General features: G+C 46.5%; 1 protein-coding gene across 15 annotated transcripts in view; it reads left to right on the plus strand.

Moving 5' to 3' along the window:
- The window catches only part of TRAF1 (TNF receptor associated factor 1), a 78,648-nt gene extending 61,677 nt beyond the window's left edge, over positions 1 to 16,971 (plus strand). For 10 of the 15 annotated variants that reach the window (XM_075905479.1, XM_075905480.1, XM_075905482.1 and 7 more), the window contains 6 exons: positions 2,928 to 2,999; positions 4,563 to 4,628; positions 5,678 to 6,124; positions 6,620 to 6,797; positions 9,446 to 9,594; positions 11,921 to 16,965. In XM_075905479.1, coding sequence (XP_075761594.1) covers positions 2,928 to 2,999; positions 4,563 to 4,628; positions 5,678 to 6,124; positions 6,620 to 6,797; positions 9,446 to 9,594; positions 11,921 to 12,139 — 1,131 coding nt within the window. In that variant the 3' untranslated portion in view covers positions 12,140 to 16,965. Of the gene's footprint in view, positions 1 to 2,927; positions 3,000 to 4,562; positions 4,629 to 5,677; positions 6,125 to 6,619; positions 6,798 to 9,445; positions 9,595 to 11,920 lie in introns of all 15 variants that reach the window. The other 5 variants (XM_075905476.1, XM_075905477.1, XM_075905486.1 and 2 more) reach the window with 3 other exon arrangements.
- The last annotated feature ends 1,745 nt before the right edge of the window (positions 16,972 to 18,716 follow it).

Below are 18,716 nucleotides of genomic sequence, written 5' to 3' on the forward strand. Positions count from 1 at the left end.
ATTTTTTTATGCCTCAATCTTATATTCATTTGATTTGAGGTTCCACCATATCAAAAAAACAGAAACAGGAAAAGGACAAAGTTGCATGAACAAAGTAGGGTAAAGAATAAACCAAAAGCACATTATCAATGACATCTGAGATGCAGGGCGTTCAGAAAGTGCCGAGGGAAGGGGGAAGCTCTTTGGGGGGGGCGTCTATACTTCAGGGCTTAACTCAATTGCGTATCTCAGTTGTGTCAATTGCGTATCTTATTTCGAAATAGCTTATTTAATAATTGAGAACATCTGCACAGCACAGATTTCGAAATAGAGCATTCTTCCTCTGACTTCCCTTATTCTTCGTACAGTGAGTGTTACAGGAGTCAAAGAAGTCCTCCAGCTTGACAGTATTTTGATACTATTTCGGAATAGTATTGCAGCGTAGACATGCCCTGGAAGTGTTTTGGGGGAGCTGAAAGGGTAGGACACTTTGCAGAGAAGATACTTTGGGAGTTGCTGGAACTGCAGTACTATACGAATTTTCCAGATTGCTAAAGGAAACGGACTGGCGAGCAAAAGCTTTTATGAAGATGAAATTCTGAATCGTTTGAAATGAAAGCCTGAGAGTCGCTATGTTAAAATACACAAACTATAGTCATGGCATGAACAAGTGGCAGGGGATTATGTTCCCCAGCTCTTTAAAGCCAGGAGAGTCCTAGAGTTTCATGTTAGTACTAATGCATTCTGCATTAGCACATCATGTCAGAAGATTTGGACTCCTGCCTTCAGTGTGTTAACAAATGATATCTGAAACAGCCCTGCACGTAAACCCATCTTATATGAATTCGATGCATAGAGAGTTTAGTCCATGGTTCCCCTGTGTGTCGCTGCATATAAAGACGATTATTAGGGCTTGAACTCAGCGAGACTTGTGCATTGAGTTTTCCGGGAAGACTGTGAAGCATCTGTAAGTCATTTCTGAAAGTTCTGCGCCCCTCGTGTGAAACATCACACCCTGTACTTTCACTTAACAGGTATCACATCTGGAGCTCCCTGACTGAAAATACCTACTATGCTAGGAAGGAGAATAATTGGTTTAGCAGTTTAGCTCGGGAAATCTCTAGGTCTGCAGTGTATCATACAGTGGACAGCAGCAACTAATATTAATTCCTTAGTCCCCAGTTTCTGAACGTTATTCCCTGTAAAGAAAAGCTTGAGGACTCTACAGAGCTACACAGAAATGTTTTGCGAATCTTTCTCCCATAATATGGAATTAGCGCTGGGTATCCTCCCTGCTGGTTCTCTTTTAGAAAGTAGTTTTGTTCAGAAAAGTTCCCCACATAGCAAACAGCTTTATTGCCGAGATGAAGGCCATTAGAACATAACAAGAAAAGAGAGAAACACATTATCACGGGGGTGGGGGGACGATAGCCCATGCGTCTTTGTGTTGTAGTAAGAGGAGCTACTCTTTGATCCTTTTCCTGTGAACTGTGGAAGAGCTTTTCTGTCTTTCTGGGCAGCCTGGGAGAACTGTGGGCAAGCACTGGAGGACTCACAGTGGTTCAGCCTATGTCCTCATTGCAAAGTGGGTGGGCATGTTACCCGTCAGTTCAGGTTGACTGTTCAGGTCGAACCTCTCTAGTCCAGCACCCTTGGGACCTGACCGGTGCCAAACCAGAGAATTTGCCGAGCCACAGAAGGTCGATATTGTCTAGCAGCGTTACCAACCCTTCCACTGCTTGCTGGGCTCTTAGACGACATTTCGAGGTCAATTCGAGCTAAACAGCAGCACAGAACAGGAGCCAGGACTGGTGGCTGTAAACAAACTTTATTGGACTGCGGGAAACTTAGCCACACCCGTGAGAAGTGGACATCCAGCTAATTACAATCATGCTGGACCATTGATGTTGCCGGACGAGAGAATGCTGGACTGGAGAGGTTCAGCCTGTACCACTAAGCTCAGTCCAGAGGTTTTTGTGTGTGGATGGGAGCAGGGCCGCCCAGAGGATCCAGGAGACCTGGGGCAAAGCAATTTCTGGGGGCCCCTTCCTGGCACTCCCTGCTTCAGACCTCAGACTTCAGACATTTTCATCGGGGCTGGGGCAAATTGCCCCACTTGCCTCCCCCCCAGGCAGCTCTGGATGGGAGGGCAGCTTTGACACAACACCCAGATAAGACCAACTTAACTCTGTGACGAAGACATGTTCTCTAGGCCAGTGAGCTTTCCCGATCTTCGGAGCAGGTCTTTAGTTTGCGTAAGACCTACTCAATCTGTTCAAACCACGTGAAAGGGAAATGGGACAATACTACTTGAACTTATACTTTTCCCTCCGCTCTTTGGCAGTGGTCTCAGGTTCCAAGGGGAGAGATCTTGGTTGGATATTAGGGAAAAACTCTTTCCCTAGGGGAGTGGAGCACTGGAATGGGTTGCTTACCGAGGGGGTGGAATCTCCACCCCCTGACGGTTTTCACGTCCCGGCTTGACACAACCCTGGCTGGGATGATTTTGTTGGGGATTGGAGCTGCTTTGAGCAGCGGGTTGGACTAGATGACCTCCTGTGTTTTTTTCTAACCCTACTCTTCTGTGATTCAATGACTTCCTGAGACTCCCTGATGCTTTGAAGGTGTGTGCAAGGAGGTCTACATTTCTGCTGACATACCATTTCTGAATGTGGCTCTGTGGGTTGAGTGACTTACTTGTGGGCCCCCCCCCCCCATAAATCTGTTCCAGAAACAGGGCTTGAATGTGCAACTCTCATTTGCTAGCTCAGACCAGATTCAGTTGATCAGAAGCTCCTCAGCAAGTCGCTTCCCTGGAGTTTACTTTTCTGTGCAGTGGGGATAATATTTCATATATACACAAAGAGATTGTGTTTCAAAGAGACCTGGGGAAAGAACTGTCATGATTTTAGCACTGTACTCACCATGTCCTCTTGCTTTAATGGCAGAAGCATACATGTGAAGGCAACTCATCGAAGGACCAAAAACAGACCCAGCCAGAAGGACCATCCAAGGAAAAGGTACAGTGTGAAAGGCAATGTGTTGTTTTTTGGTGTGTTCCTTGAAGTACCAGCTCTTCATCTTGCTGATCTCGGCAACTTCACAGCATCTTCATGTAGCAACAGTAGCATTCACATCCCAGTTGTACTCTTTTTCCTACTCCCTTATTTGGAATTTCTCCTAAAATCTTGGTTGTTGGTTGTTTAGTTTGTTTACTACATTTTCAAATGCTCAGGGGAAACCTGGTGAGCAATGCAAGGGCTGTTCCAACGCAGATAACACGAACTGATTTCTTGGAAAGACATGTGCCTTGGGGTACAGAGAGAGAGGACGGGATTCTAATCTCAGACCCCTTGGTGTGATAGAGGAGGGGTCACCAGCATGTTAGAAGGCACACTCCTCCTCAGGGAAGAGCAGAGTGAAGGATTTGGAGTTACTGGACATGGGGTTTTATTCTTTGTAGTGAGCATCTTTTATATTGGTGGGAAGAGGTGATAAGGGCATTGTAACCTGCTAAGGATTGTGGTTATTTTGGGGTCTTTGTTATACTGAGACTTAGGTGGGCATCTTTGTGCTTCTATTAAGGATATTTATCATTGTTGTGTTTTAGCATGTAGGACTTGAGTAGGTACTTGGTTGTATGTGTAATCATCAGCTGGTGGATTTGAACCTGGAACCTCTGGAGCTTAGTGAAGGAGCCTCTATAGTGTAAGTTGCAAAGCCAGCTGGTTTGCAGCTTCTGCTGTAGAGCTTCCTTGTTCTTATCTTTCGCTGTAACTGGTCTAAGTGCCACTGCATGGGACAGTGAACCACATTAGGGGTATGTCTACACTGCCCCCTCTTGCACAAAAAATATGCAAATGAGGCGAAGCGTGGAATATTGCCGCACCTCATTTGCATAATTAATGAGGCTCTATTTTTGCGCAAAAAGGAGCAGTCTGCATGGCTCCTTTGTGCGCAAACCCCTCCCCCCTCTTGTGCAAAAGCCGTTCTTCCTCTTTTTTCCAGGAAAAACGGCTCTTGCGCAAGAGGGATATTCCACGCTTCACCTCATTTGCATATTTTTTGCGCAAGGAGGGGCAGTGTAGACATGGCCTAGGTGTGTGGGTTACACATGCAAGTCAGCCTGGGGAACAATCCATCCTCATCCCTCTCGCTGCATGTGTTTGTGGATTTCCCAGGTTTGAGTGCTGCAGAAAGTGGCCCTTCAGAGTGATACGGAAAACCAACCTTGCGTAGGGAGGCGCATTACAGAACTTGCAGGGTGGGCCATTGTTACAAGCATCCCCGGCAGAATATAATTACTGCCAGCATGGGCTAGGTTTGACCGTGGCTGTGCTGTCAGTCCCACCTGCTCAAATTTCAGGACACTGGTGGCTGGAGATGGAAACCAGGCCTCACCCATGGCAGTGCATGACGGAATCATTTATTCTTCAGTAACGAGTTGGTGATTCATCCTTCAGTATCTAAATGAATTGCCTTTGGGTTTGCTACACAGTGTGAGGCTGGGCTGGCAGTGAGGAATAGGCCTAGTGGATTGTAGCAAATAATTAAACCTAATCAGTGGCTGTTGTTTTTATCAGAACCATTCGACGCCATCGAACACCAAAGACGGTTGTCGGTTTTCTGAGATTGGCTGTTCGTTTAGGGTGAGTAAAACGCTGTCTGCTCCTATTCTGGAAAGCCTCCAGTAACGACCAGTCTCTACGGTCCAGCTGTTGCCATGAGCCAGCCTAGGCCCTTAACCAGCGTTTCTCAAAGCGTGCCGTGGGCCCACTTTGGGAAAGCCGCTAGCGGGCCCACGCTGCTTTGCTTACCTCAAGGGTCCGTAGCGGTGGAGCCTCATGGCTCCCATTGGCTCTGGTTTGCCATTTCCAACCAATGAGAGCCGCCCGGCTCCGGGGCTCTGGATCCTTTAGGTAAACAAAGTGATGCAGGCCCACGAGGGACTTTCCCAAAGTGGAGCCGTGGCACGCTTTGAGAAACCCTGAACTAAACCAAGGGTGGTTTCATTTGATGGGGCTGGTTTTTGGTTTGTTTGGGAGGGATAGGTTAAGGGGTCAAATTTAACCTCCTCTTGCAAAAGAGAAGGGAAGAGCATGGAACTGGCTTTTGCAATTCATAGGGTGACATTCAGCTGGGGACACTTTTTCCCCCTGCAGTGTCCGTTCCACTCACATTAAAAGGGATGGGGGGGGGGGGGGGGGTCTGTAACTATTATAATTCTACAGCGCTAGGTGGTGTGATGTTCAGTTGCGTCTCAGTCTCGGCAAGGTAACTGCGTCTCCCACGGCATTAGCTGGCTTTAAAACCTGCTTTGGGTTTAGTGTGCTCTTACTGCCGTGCCCCTAGATCCCTGCTACATATTTCAGGTGCAGCGAGTGTGTTAAATATTGATCCACCTGAGAATCTAGTTGTATATTTGCATGGCAGCTTGTTAAGTGGAGGGACTTTGAACATCAGTTTCCTTGTTAATGTAGCATCTGTACAAAACTGCACAGGAACTAGGCAGCCTGTTGCTTTCTTTATCCCTGTTTCCCTTGCAGTCTGGTGCTGTGATGCCAGGCCCGTCTCTTGAAGGCCCTTACATCAGTTTATCTCCCCTGATGTTGACGGAAGTTTTGCCTGAATTAAGGCTAAATGAGGATTTGCCGTAAGCCAGTTACTTAGTTGCCATGACAGTGTCTTCTCCCAACAGGGCAGCAAAGAGAAGACAAAAGAACATGAGAAGACTGCAATGGGGACCCACTTACTGATGCTGCTGCAGCATATAAAGCAACTGAAGGCCGGTTTGTGTCCTCGTGGTGGAGCTACAAATGGCATGATCCCCCACTTAGCCACAGCAGAAGCTAAAGTGAAGGGCTTGGAAAGAAGAGTGTCTGATCTCCAGATCCAAGGGGCCCTGGAAGTCAGTGGCGATCTGGAAGTGGACTGTATTCCTGGCACATCCGTTTGCGAGGAAGAGTCAATTCTGCAACAGTTTGTGCGGGAGAAAGTGATCACGGAGCTGGAGAACAAGTTGCACGTGTTTGAGAATATCGTGGCCGTGCTCAACAAGGAGGTGGAGACCTCTAAGCTAGAGATCGCGGCCTTTCGGAGGCAGAGTGGACTTGATCAAGATATAATACAAAGCCTAGAAGTGAAGGTAAATGCTGATTATGGCTCTGTGTTCATATACAATTGGTGTAGTTAGTAGATAGGCACAAAATCATGGTGAGTGGGTCTAAACACAGCAATGGGAGCCACAAACTCTTGCATTCTAATCCCATCTGCAAAATTCCTTGTATAGCTTTGAACAGGTTTTCATACCTGGGTCTCTAAAGCAGACCTCTAAACCCATGTTTAGGACCCTAAAAGGTCTGAGGAATTATGGGTGCTTAGAACATCTTGGATTCAGGTCATAAGGGAGCAAGGTGCCTGGGATCAAATACACAGGATGAGCCTCTGAAACCAATACTGTGCATTTAAAATATTACTGCTCAAGGTGTTTTTGCTCTCTAACGATTAGTACCTCGCGTTTAAAAAACCCCCACCGATACTGAGAGAGCACAGGCGACCACCCTTGCATTGTTGAGCTGCCTCCGCAGAAGGCCCTGTAGGGATAACAAAGTGGGTTTGAACAGGATTTTTTTTTTTTCAGATTACAGAGCTGCACCGATGTCTGACGCAGAAAGATGCAGGCTTGAGCAAACTCCATACGCGCCTCCAGTCTTTCGAACAAGCGTCCTATGATGGAGTCTTTTTATGGAAAATTACAGATGTGAGCAGAAAGTACCATGACTCGGTGACTGGAAGAGTAATTAGTTTATATTCTCCAGGTAAAACACATCAAGTCTACGCACACTAGTAAAATTCAGCTCTTGAAAAGCCTGCTGATGTCTCGAGAGTGATACTTCTGTGTGCTCTTTTGATTAGGAATTCTTTAAAATATTGCCTGGAACAGTAGTGGGCCATATGCAGCTCCTCAGGATTCTCTGTGTGGCCCGCAAGATATTTTGTTTGACATTAGCCACCCGCAGGCTTGCCAGATTCCACTGCTTTCTGTCTGTGTCGGTTTTTTTCCTACCGGTGTTACTAAAGTAACATTGCCCTTCCAGCCAGGGCACATGAAGCGCGGTGCGGGCTGATAGCACCCAACGTTGGCTGTGAGAGTTGGGTGCTTCCTCTGCAGCCAATCCCAGCCCTGCTACGGTTCAGTCAGCACCCCCCACAAATTCTAGCTACACCAGCGCAGGTCGCAAAATTGCCCTATCCTGGGAGACTGCCTTGGTTCCGACAATCTTGCGGCCCTCTTGAGAGGAAGGAGGGCCACTCCTGTGGCCCACTCACTAGCCTCGGTTGCCCATCGCTGGCCCAGAACTAAGATGCTATTAATGAAAGAACACAGGAGTTCTGTCTGTGTTACAAAACAGCTTCCACTCTGTAGTTATAGTTTGACCCTCTACCACGGGATTGCCAAGGAATAGGGTTGCCAGATACCTTCACAAAAAATCCCGAACAGGCAGGGAAAAATTGGCTGAGCAAAAAAAAGAAAAGGGGGGGGGGAGTTGCTGTGCCTTTAAATTACTGCGCTTCTCGCTCCCCCCCCACCCTCTCAGATGCCACTGGCCATCTTTTTGAGAAAAAAAAAAGGCCTCTGTGCCTTTAAATTACCACGCTCCTCACTTCCCCCGCCCTTGCAGATGCCGCAAGCCTTCCGTCCGAGGAAAACAGAAAGTACCGGACATTTTACATGTCCAGTATTTTCTGGGGTTTTTTTACCGGACAGAAGGCCAAAATACCGAACTGTCCAGGTGAAAACCGGACACCTGGCAACCCTACAAAGGAAGGGAGCCCAAAGGCCAAAATACAGTGCCAAGTGCCTGACTCAAGCAGATGTGCATCATCAGGGCCGGCCCACAAAATTTTGGCACCTGAGGCAGGGAGCTCAAATGACTCCCCCATAACCCCTCGCTGCATCAGCCGCAGACACAATTTTCTACACTCGGGGTCCTAGTGACGCCCCCCCACAGTCTGGCACCTGAGGTGACCACCTCAGTTCACCTGATGGTAAGGCCATCCCTGCGCATCATGGATGACTGGGTGTATGTGTTGGGGGGAAGGGAGTATCCAGTCACTCTTCAGAGGCTACCCCAGCCTGATGTCACTGGTCTGACAATAGCTGAACTTTAAAAGGCCTTACGCTGACCTTCCTTAGTGTGCATACAACTGCTTCTGCACCCCCATTTTTTTTCTCGTCGTCGGAGCAGTGCATCTACAGAAATGGGATTTTCTTTTAAGAGCAAAAAATTTGTTCTTACATCCCAGGCCCCAATAAGAGCAGTGGGGAGGAAACAGCTAGAATTACAGCCACAAGTCAATTACTTAATGATACAAATGCTGGTATTTGTGCTGGCAAAAGAAAGGTGGATGGAATTTTGTGGGCCGCATTTGGACCTGTAAAAAGGGAAGCCACACTCGAGCCCAGCTGAAAAACTTGGCCTAGAAGTATTTAGTTCAGAAATAAAAGGGCAAAAATAATATGCACAGTGAAGCGGGATCTGATGTCCCCAGATAAAGTAACTTCGAAGTGGATATGAAACATATTCCACTCAGCTTGGTATCGCTCACAACTCCTGTTGCTGCAGTTTGTCGGGCCCGGCTTTCATTTCAGTGTATTTGCCCTCTAACTGCTGCTCGTTACAGTGATATCTGCTGGATCTGGGTTGTTTCATCCCAACTGAAGTCATTTGGTGTCACTCCGTGAGTGGCTCCTGCAGTCCTGCTCCCTGGGAAATGAAGATAAAACATGCTCTTGTGGGTAATTACAGATTAGTTTCACCAATGTCTGAGTCATTAAAAGGGCTTCCGCCGACAGACCTTTAGGCTACATCTACGCTTCTTGCGCAAGAACAGCTCTTCTTGCGCAAAAACTTGCCGGGTGTCTACACTGAACGCACGTTCTTGTGCAACTGAATTTACAGTACAGCATCGGAAAACAGGGCTTCTTCCGGAAGAGGAATAAGCCCACGAGGAATAAGCCCTCTTGCGCAAGAGCTCTTGCGCAAGAGGGCAGTGTAGACAGGCAACATGAATTTCTTGTGCAAGAAACCCCTATGGCTAAAATGGCCATCAGAGCTTTCTTGCGCAAGAGAGCGTCCACACTGCCAGAGACACTCTTGGGCAAAAGCACATGCCAGTGTAGATGCGCTCTTGTGGAAGACTTTTTGCGCAAGAACTCTTCCGCAAAACAGTTCTTGTGCAAGAAGCTGCCAGTGTAGACGCGCAAGAAGCTGCCAGTGTAGACGTACCCTTAGTGTTTGCAGCTTGAAATCTACAAGATGGCCTCTCTAATCCACAATGCCCAGTGTCCTCTTCTCAAAGCACCTGTTGCATTTTAACCCCTTTGCATATGTGAGAGCCACGGATGTTTCTCAGGGACGGTTGGTAGACTCTGGAATGACTCATCCCAAGTTCTACTTTTCAGCTTTCTACACTGCAAAATATGGCTACAAAGTCTGCCTGAGGATTTATTTGAATGGCGATGGAACAGGGAAAGGAACACATGTCTCTCTCTTCTTTGTTGTCATGAAAGGGGAGTATGATGCTCTGCTACCGTGGCCTTTCAAACACAAGGTAAAAAGAACAGACTTCTCTTCTTCATCATGCTGAGAGGGTTTCTTCTGTGCCTGTTTTCCCGCTTTGGGGTATCACAGCGATTTTCCTGAACCAAAGTTCAGAAAAGGGCAACAAAGATAATGAGCGTATGGAACAGCTGCCGTATGAGGAGACTGGAACTTTTCAGCTTGGAAAAGAGATGACTAAGAGGGGATATGATAGAGGTCTATAAAATCAAGACTGGTGTGAAAAACATAAATAGAGAAGATTTATTTACTCCTTTCCATAACATAAGAAGTAGGGGTCACCTAATGACATTAATAGGTAGCAGGTTTAAAACAAGCAAAAGGGAATATTTCATCACATAGTTAACTTGTGGAACTCCTTGCCAGAGGATGTTGCGAATTCCAAGACTTTATCAGGGTTCAAAAAGGAGCTAGATAAATTCATGGAGGATAGATCCATCAAGGGCTATTAGCCAGGATGGGTAGGAATGGTATCCCTAGTCTCTGTTTGTCAGAAGCTGGGAGTGGGTGACAGGGGATGGGTCACTTGAGTACCTGTTTCTGTTCATTCCCTCTGGGGCACCTGGCACTTCCATTGTCAGAAGACAGGATAGTGGGATAGATGGACCTTTGGTCTGACCCAGGTTGGGTGTTCTTATGCGTTTATGGGTAAAGCAGCCTTCCCTCCTGATCCCATGCTGTAAGCCCAATCCTGTTCCCACAAATGTCAAACATAGTTTTTCCATTGGGCCCAGTGGAGCTGAAGCATTGCTCCATCCCCCTCTCTGATCACAAGAAGCCATGCTCCAATCCAGGGGCAGAATTCAGCTTTCCATAGGCTGGGATGGTACACAGAGGGAATTGCTCCTCTTGAGATTTCACGTCTCTGCTCTGTAACACATGCAAGAACCCAGAATCTCAAATATATCTTGAAACTCTGGGTTTATTAGAGCGAACACTTTGTCTGGGATTAAGCCAAAGCCTGTTGTTATTACTATATCTCCAAATACTGAGGGTATGTCTACACTACCCCGCTAGTTCGAACTAGCGGGGTAATGTATGCATACCGCACTTGCTAATGAAGCCCGGGATTTGAATTTCCCGGGCTTCATTAGCATAAGCGGGGAGCCGCCATTTTTAAATCCCCGCTGCTTCGAACCCCGTGTAGCGCGGCTACACGGGGCTCGAACTAGGTAGTTCGGACTAGGGTCCTATTCCGAACTACCGTTACTCCTCGTGAAACGAGGAGTACCGGTAGTTCGGAATAGGCACCCTAGTCCGAACTACCTAGTTCGAGCCCTGTGTAGCCGCGCTACACGGGGTTCGAAGCAGCGGGGATTTAAAAATGGCGGCTCCCCGCTTATGCTAATGAAGCCCGGGAAATTCAAATCCCGGGCTTCATTAGCAAGTGCGGTATGCATACATTACCCTCCTAGTTCGAACTAGGAGGGTAGTGTAGACATACCCTGAGAGAGTACAGAATTTAGAAAGGAAGTATGGCGTAGTGGTTAAAGCATAGCGTTGGCTTCAGAAGATTTGCATTCTGATTCCATCTGTGCCATAGACTTCCTTGGGCTATCTACTCTGTGTCTTATTTTCCCCAGTTGCACACGTAGCTTGATGATAAGCAACAATAAATTAAAGGAAAGAGAGAAAAAGTTTAATGAGGTTCTGATCCCTGTTTTAACATCGATTGTCTTGAGGCAATAGTTTGTAAGCCTATTCTATAAATAGTTATTGTGCTAACCAACCAGCCAAAGAGACTCAAAGTTCCTAATCCATATCACTTTTAAAAGGTGGTTTTATATTTTATAAGACAAACCAAATGACAGTAAGTTAATAAAAGTTATAATGAGCCGGGGAAATTCTAGACTGATATTTATTTTGTTCATCCTTCCTGCATGTTCATAAACAGTAAGTTGAGCTGTCTAATTCAAAGCCAAATGACAGTAATAGAGTTAATTTAACAGTCTTAACACAACTCATGGGTTATTGTTTAAATTGTCAGGACAGAGGGGGAGAGGGAAAACATTGCCCTATGTAATTCTCCATCTAGACAGAATTTTTGACTTCATTTTATTTTACAAGTGGCGAAGTTTTAAACACTTGATCTGGGAACCCTTATAATCTCCTTTGTTCTCAGTAGTTGACCTTGCCAGCTGGGAAACTTTCGTTTTAGTTTGTGTTTAGTTTTCGATAGAGCATCCAGCTGTGTTTTGCAGCACACTTGCACTTGTCAAAATGCACTGAGCCCGAATGCTTTTGTGTCTTGGATTTTTGTTAGTTTCGAAATGCAAAAAAATCATGATTGTGCCTTTCTTCCCTCGATTATCTTTCAGGTCACATTTATGATGCTTGACCAAAACAACAGAGAGCATGTAATCGATGCTTTTCGTCCAGATCTGACTTCTGCTTCATTTCAAAGGCCAGCGAGCGACATGAACGTTGCAAGTGGCTGTCCCATGTTCCTCCCTTTGTGCAAATTACAGTCACCCAAATATGCCTATGTCAAAGAAGACACACTTTTCCTTAAGTGTATTATAGAAACAAATTCATAAACCCTGGGATAAGGGTACTTGCCAATACACCCATGTAACCCCTTCAAAGTCTGCCTAGGGGGAGCCGTCAACATGAATCCTTGCGTGTATTTTCATGCCTACTCAAAATCTAGCAAGTCGGATCCTTGCAGATAAAGTCATCTACACTTGCTGCATATCTACCTATTGTGTTTACTTTCTCCATAGAGTGTTAATTAAGCATGTCGCCTCCTGGCATCAGTACAAGTGCCCAGACCTATGTTGTTGCAAATTTCCAAAATAGTGTTTTAAAAAAAACCCAGTTGATACTCTTGAGTTCCAAACTGAGGGACAGATTCTCGTCAGTCCTAGTGCAGGTGCATGTGGGGGGTTGGTAGAAGGAGCAAACCTCTTTCTGCCGGTTTAGGCCTTTCCCTTCCTCCCACACACACACATGTCCAAAGGGCTGGCCAGATTCCCAGTGGAGCATAGTCCCTGCTCCTTCCCAGTGCTCCTGTGGTTGACAGATTTCTGGAAAGGAAGCGGTGAAGGCTTAGCCTTAACTCCACCCCTATGGAGAGAAATGAGCGTGCTGTATGCTCTCCAAAGATCTAAATTCTTTCTGCATTGGGATTCAGATTTTCCGATCAGTCACACACACAGATGCATGAATGGGTGTGTAACGTTGAAAGGAGTGGGTTGTGGCTGAACATTCATAACTTGAATTCTTTACGCTGGATGATATGATTGGGGTGGATTTTATATACACTGCATAAATATTCTTTCACATTAGCCATGTGATTGTTGGATTCAGCCAGATTGTATTGTGTCTCTTGATTCATTACGATGCATTCATTCATTGCTCTTACTAAAGGGAAGAGCTTGACTCTAGTAGGTGAGAAGAGGGAGTTCCCATCGTGAGCCTCAACGCAGTCCTACTTGCATCAAGAACCCTACATCCATGAGCTCAAGTCACAGATAGGTTGTGTCGGTGGGTTTTTTTTTAAGTGCCTGAGCTCTTTCTAAAACTCCAAAGCACGTGAGTTTATTGTGCAATATTTATTTATTTTGTCTTTTTTCTTTGGTTTTTTTTTTTTTTTTTTAAATGTGCTTTGATCGTGGGAACTTCCTCTGGGTCACAGCAGTTGTAAAGACGCCGCGGTGGAAACGTTCACGAGAAAAGTGTGTGGCATTTATTTTTTTAAATAAAGCTAAGAAATGAATAAAAAACCTGCAACGCTGGAAAGGCTGGGAACTGTTATATAATATGTATATAGTAGTGAAATACAACCCTCTATCCCAGAGAGAAAGCTACAGACACCCCCTTTGTCTCTAGACCATTTGTTCTCCATCCGTGCTCCCTCAACCTCGTTGCCTCATCAGCACCTGCTTTCCCTTCTTACGGGCCATGCTGGGTGGGATCAGTGCGGCTCTTTTTGCTTTTGTTCCATAAGTGCCTGAACACCCAGCCAGAACCATGCTAGCATTGCAGCCTGTTTATCTTAAGGCAGGGGTGGGGAACCTAAGGCCCAGAGGCTGGATGCACCCCCTGGGTTGCCTGGATCTGCCCCCAAGTCTTAGGGCCTCCCCCAGCATCGGGGAGCCCACACTGACACCCCCCCCCCCGCCACCTCCCCACAACCCCTGGCCTCTGACTGATTTTTCAACCGCCCGCAACCCAAGAAAGGTTCCCCCCACCCCTGTCTTAAGATTTTCTATAGCACCGCTCACTATAGTATCTAAGCACTTTGGACTTGTGAGTAACTTTGCATGAGTGTCCCCTTTGAAATCTATGGGAGTACTCGTGAGTAAAGTTACTCATGTGCTTAAGTGTTTACAGGGTCCCATCGGCTGAGCAGCCTCAGTGGGCCACTGAGAGGGATTTTGAACCCTTTAACCATTTGAATCAATCCTGCTATGGGCTCCGAGAGCGTCTCCCAGCGACTGTTAGTGCCCTGTTAAGAGCAAATTGAATAATGGACGCTGAGGAGAATGGAACAAAACACCCAGGAAGGAAGAAGAATGGAACAAAACACCCAGGAAGGAAGAACAGAGTAGCAGTTGGTCAGGGAAAACAGAAAAGACAATCCCGTATGAAATGAGAAAGAGAGAGACTGCGATTCTCCAGTAGGTTGCAGGGCAGTGACTTGTTTTTGGATTGATGCTCTCTCCAGATTGCAGTGGAAACTCCTGCCCCAGACAAATTGTTTAAAAGCCCAGACACTGCAAGAGATCCTCTTGGTGCCACAGCGAAGGAGTCTGCTTGAGACAGAGGCTGCTTCCCACGTCCGCTCGGCTCTGGAAATTAACTTTTATTGCATACGTCAGAAGTGTTGGGAAAATCTTTCTGACATCATGTAACCTTTTTTTCATGGGAAATTTAATGGGCAGGGATTTAGGAGAAATGTGAAGGAAAATATTGGAATACTCCAGGGCAGTTCCAAAGAACTGCCATTGAATTTGAAATCTTTAAAGAATGATGGGCATTGGGCCACAAGGGAGAAAGAGAAGCCTATCAAAACCCTATTGCTTGAGACGCTGGAAACTAGCATTTACCATTACTTCCTAGTGAACAATTTTGCATGAGAAGGATTCGGGACTATAGTTAAACTAATGATCTTTTCTACTGCTGACTCTGAACTCTGCAAGTCACGTCTCTACTAAAGGGATCCTAAAGAGCAATGTAATAAGCCTTATTAAACACTGCATTATTTACAATACCAGTGAAGTGAAGTGAAGTGAAGTGAAGTGAAGGATAGTTAACCACTGGAACAGGTTACTAGAATTTCTGTTCTTGGAAATAGTTAAGACCATGTTGACAGACTTCAGTCAGAGCGCTCTAGCAACACTTAGTCCTGCCTTAGCCGAGGGGGATGGGGAATTAGATGACTCCTCGAAGGTCCTTTGAGCCCTACAGTGATATGAAATGCACTCTTACATGTTGGGTCATAACAGCCCTTAACATTGACGAGCATTATGAATGTTTATTACGAGGACAATAGGTCTTTGACTGGACTAAAGAAAGTAAAGTGCCAAAGCACATCAGACGATAGCCTTTAAAAAACTCCAGAGAGTATTTTCATGGTGACTCTTTGCAACCTCCACTTCTTTGTGACAAGTTGCACATGGTAAGTAGCATCTCCGCACTTGGAGTGCATGGAAGTTGCCAGTTGTTTATCAGATAAACTAGTGAATGAGTTCCACAGAGAAATCTGTATTTAGTAGATTAAAGTGCTTCAATGTGACGTATAAGTGGGGGCCTACCAAATACACAGCCATGAAAAATATGTAATGGACCTTGAAATCTGGTCTTTTGTGTGCTTTTACTCTGTACTATACAGATTTCACGGGGGTGACCAGCATTTCTCAATTTGAGAATCCTGACCCAAAAGGGAAGTGCAGAGGGGTTACAAGGTTATTGGGGGGTGGGGTGGTTACAGAATTGCCACCCTTACTTCTGTGCTTCCTTCAGAGCTGGGTGGCCAGAGCATAAGGGTGGCAATATCATAATATGCCATCTTGCTCTGTTGCTAGTGGCGGCTCTGCCTTCAGAGCTGGGCTCTTGACCAGTGGCTGCTGCTCTCCAGCTGCCCAGCTCTTAAGGCAACATTTCCTCCAGCAGTAGTGCTGAAAAGTACCAGTATCACATCCATAGTTCACAAGAATCTCCCCCCCTCCAAACACACACACACTTCTTTTTGGGTCAGGATCACTACAATTACAACATTGTGAAATTTCAGATTGAAATATCCTGAAATAATGAAATTTACTATTTTTAAAATCCTAGGATTGTGAAATTGACCAAAATGGTCCGTGAATTTGGTAGGGCCCTAGGTATAAGGTTAAAGACATTCTGGAGCCATTGTGGAATAGCTTGTTTCATTCACAATAAACGGGCCAGCATTGTTTTACATGGAATTTAAAAGGACTGAGTCTGCCTGACAGAATTATTTTAAAATATGGACTTTAAAATATTGCTTATAAGTGCTGAATTTTTGGTAGTGCTTAGGAACAAAACAGAAGGGTGGCAGAAAAAATGGTTGTGAGTTGTAATTAAAATAACTTGCGGTAGTATTGTGAGGAAAATCTGAGCCATTTCTTTTTATAGAAATGGAAATTAAAGTTCACTCCTTACAGAAAATGGGCATCAGATCATTCAGATGCAAAACTAAATATTTAAAGAGATGCTGTCATCATCCTAACAGGTGAGTTTGGGCACAAAGTTGATAATACAGCCCCGCATCCTGAATTAGATTAGCTTCCAGAATCAGGGCCCAGAAGAGTGAAACGGTCTCATTAAACTGTTTTATTCATTTTAATCGAAAAAAACTTTTTGCATGCCAGAATATTTTCCCATGCAGTCCTGGCTGCCCAAATACCCTAATGCTGTGTCTGATTTGTGAGGAACAGGTGAAATTGTTAGTCTGCCTTTATTGTGCAAGCTGAGTGAAATGCAAACCAGAGCTAGACATGCAGCAGAAATGCTGACAAGTCCCTTTACTGTTAATAAGCTAAAGTGTTTTTGCTGACGTAGGGCTGGATTTTTTCTAATCCCTGTGTTTATATCTTGGCAGTGCCCTTTTCAGTAATTAGTTGTAATGACATATCAGATTTCCAGAACTACAGACAAATAACTGTCTAAACTCTCAAAGGAGATGGGTGCTCTTGTTCTCTGGTCTAGGTTTAATATTATGCAAGCATGTTAAAAATGTTCTTTTATGAGCAGAAAAGGTATTTGTCCATATGACCACTGTGAAGTAGTGTGTGAAAAAATTACTCTTTGCAATAACCTTTGTAACTTTTCATTGGAGTTTTTACATCAGCCGTCCATATTTTCATGCTGCTTATTTATTTCCTAAATAAAGCTAATGACTCTTCTAAAAAATTGTGAGCTGGTTTTAAAAAATGGGGGAGAGGCCTGAATTAGCCATTTGTTTACAGCCCCAGTTCAGCCCCCATCTTGTTTGTGTATATGGTGGTAGACCCAAATGCCCCGGCCAAAATGAGGCTACTGGTCTGTTTGGCACTGCACAGACACATACGAACAGACAGCCTCTGTCCTCAAGAGCTGAACATCTCAATGAGCTGGATCCCTAGTGGGGAAAGGAAGTGTTGTGAGCCTCCTTTTGCAGTTGGGGAATCGAGGCACAAAGAGATGAAATGACTTGTCCCAAGTCACACACGAGGTCAGTGGCAGAGTTGAGAACTGAATCCCAAATGTTTTCCAGAGTCCCATTCCAGCACCTTAATGACAGGGTCGTCTTTTCCTCCTGGGTGGAAATTGGTGGGCAGGAGGGGATTATCCAACGTGGAACATTTTTATTTCCGACAATAAGGTTTGCATGGTAAAAAACGTTCTGTGTCTTTCTATGGAAATAGAAATCTAGGAAAACGACAAAGGGTCTCATGTTGCTTCTGTCTCAGTTTTGTTCAGCACTGTGGCAGGGACCCAGCTGCAGTCAGGACTGACCGCGTACACAGGGCCGGATTAAGGCATGGACTAGTCGGGCAGCTGCCTGGGATGCCAACTTATGGGGGGAGCCTGATGGCAGCTGTAAGGGGTGCACAGTGCCCCTTATAGCTGCCATCAGGCGCCACACGCCGGGCTCCCGGATCGTGGGCTGCAGCAGCTCCCAGCAGCTACTGTGCAGCGGCCGCCCCGGGGTGGGGGCCGCATTAACCCCCGCAGCACCAGCCAGCAGCGCCCTTCCCCCTGTGGCCACGGGACCCTGCACGGCCAGGCTTGGCCTGCCCCGGGCGGCCCTGGGCTGTGCGCCAGCAGCGATAACCGGGCTGCTCCGGACCCGGCACATGCATCCTGCCGCTGCTAGCTCCACGCGCCCTCCCCCACGCGCCGGACGGGGGCGGGGCCATGCTGCGCCCTCCCCTAACCTGGGACGCAATTAAATTGTCTGCCCAAGGCGCCGGAATGGCTCGGTCCAGCCCTGCGCGTACAGACGTCCACACGTTTCCCCTGGCAGGTTAGGTGGGAGGAGATTAATCCAGAGGAATCTAGCTAGCTCCAATTCCAAGGAGCCAGCACCCTGGAGAGGGGCTGCCGTTGAGGGGGAAGGGAAAGCAAGCTTCAGAGAGGGCTACCTCCCCTCCTATACACCGCCTCTCCAGGAAGGCCCTGGGCATATAGGTGAGCAGGGGACCGGCGACTCATTTCACAGGCAAACACCCTGGGCGTGCTGCATTCTCCTGTGAACGAGGGGAAGCCCATCTCCATCAAGATGGCTGCCCTGGTGGAACAGAGAGGAGAGGCTGGTCCAATGGATGCTGTGCTTGGAGGAGTCCTGCAGGCTTTGGCTTTACTGGGATATTTTAAGAACCTCCTGCCTACTGCTACAGCCTGAAAGAGTGATGGGAACAGGTGGCGGGGGGGGGGAGGAGGAGGAAGCAGTTGATCCTACAAGAATTACTGCAGAGTAAGATAATGGCAGAGCACTGCTCCGTTGCCATGGGAATTGAAGTTGCTCCCTACCTGGGTAAGCCCTTCCTTCACCCTCACCCTCTACCTCTGCACCCGGGCTTTTTCATTGGCGGCTTTGCTGCTTTTGCGTAGAGTTGGCAATTGTCTCTCAGGGAGGGTTTGCTGAACGCAGGCTGGGTTCAT

The sequence above is a fragment of the Pelodiscus sinensis genome, chromosome 22 (assembly GCF_049634645.1).
Source record: "Pelodiscus sinensis isolate JC-2024 chromosome 22, ASM4963464v1, whole genome shotgun sequence".
NCBI classification, from domain to species: Eukaryota; Metazoa; Chordata; order Testudines; family Trionychidae; genus Pelodiscus; species Pelodiscus sinensis.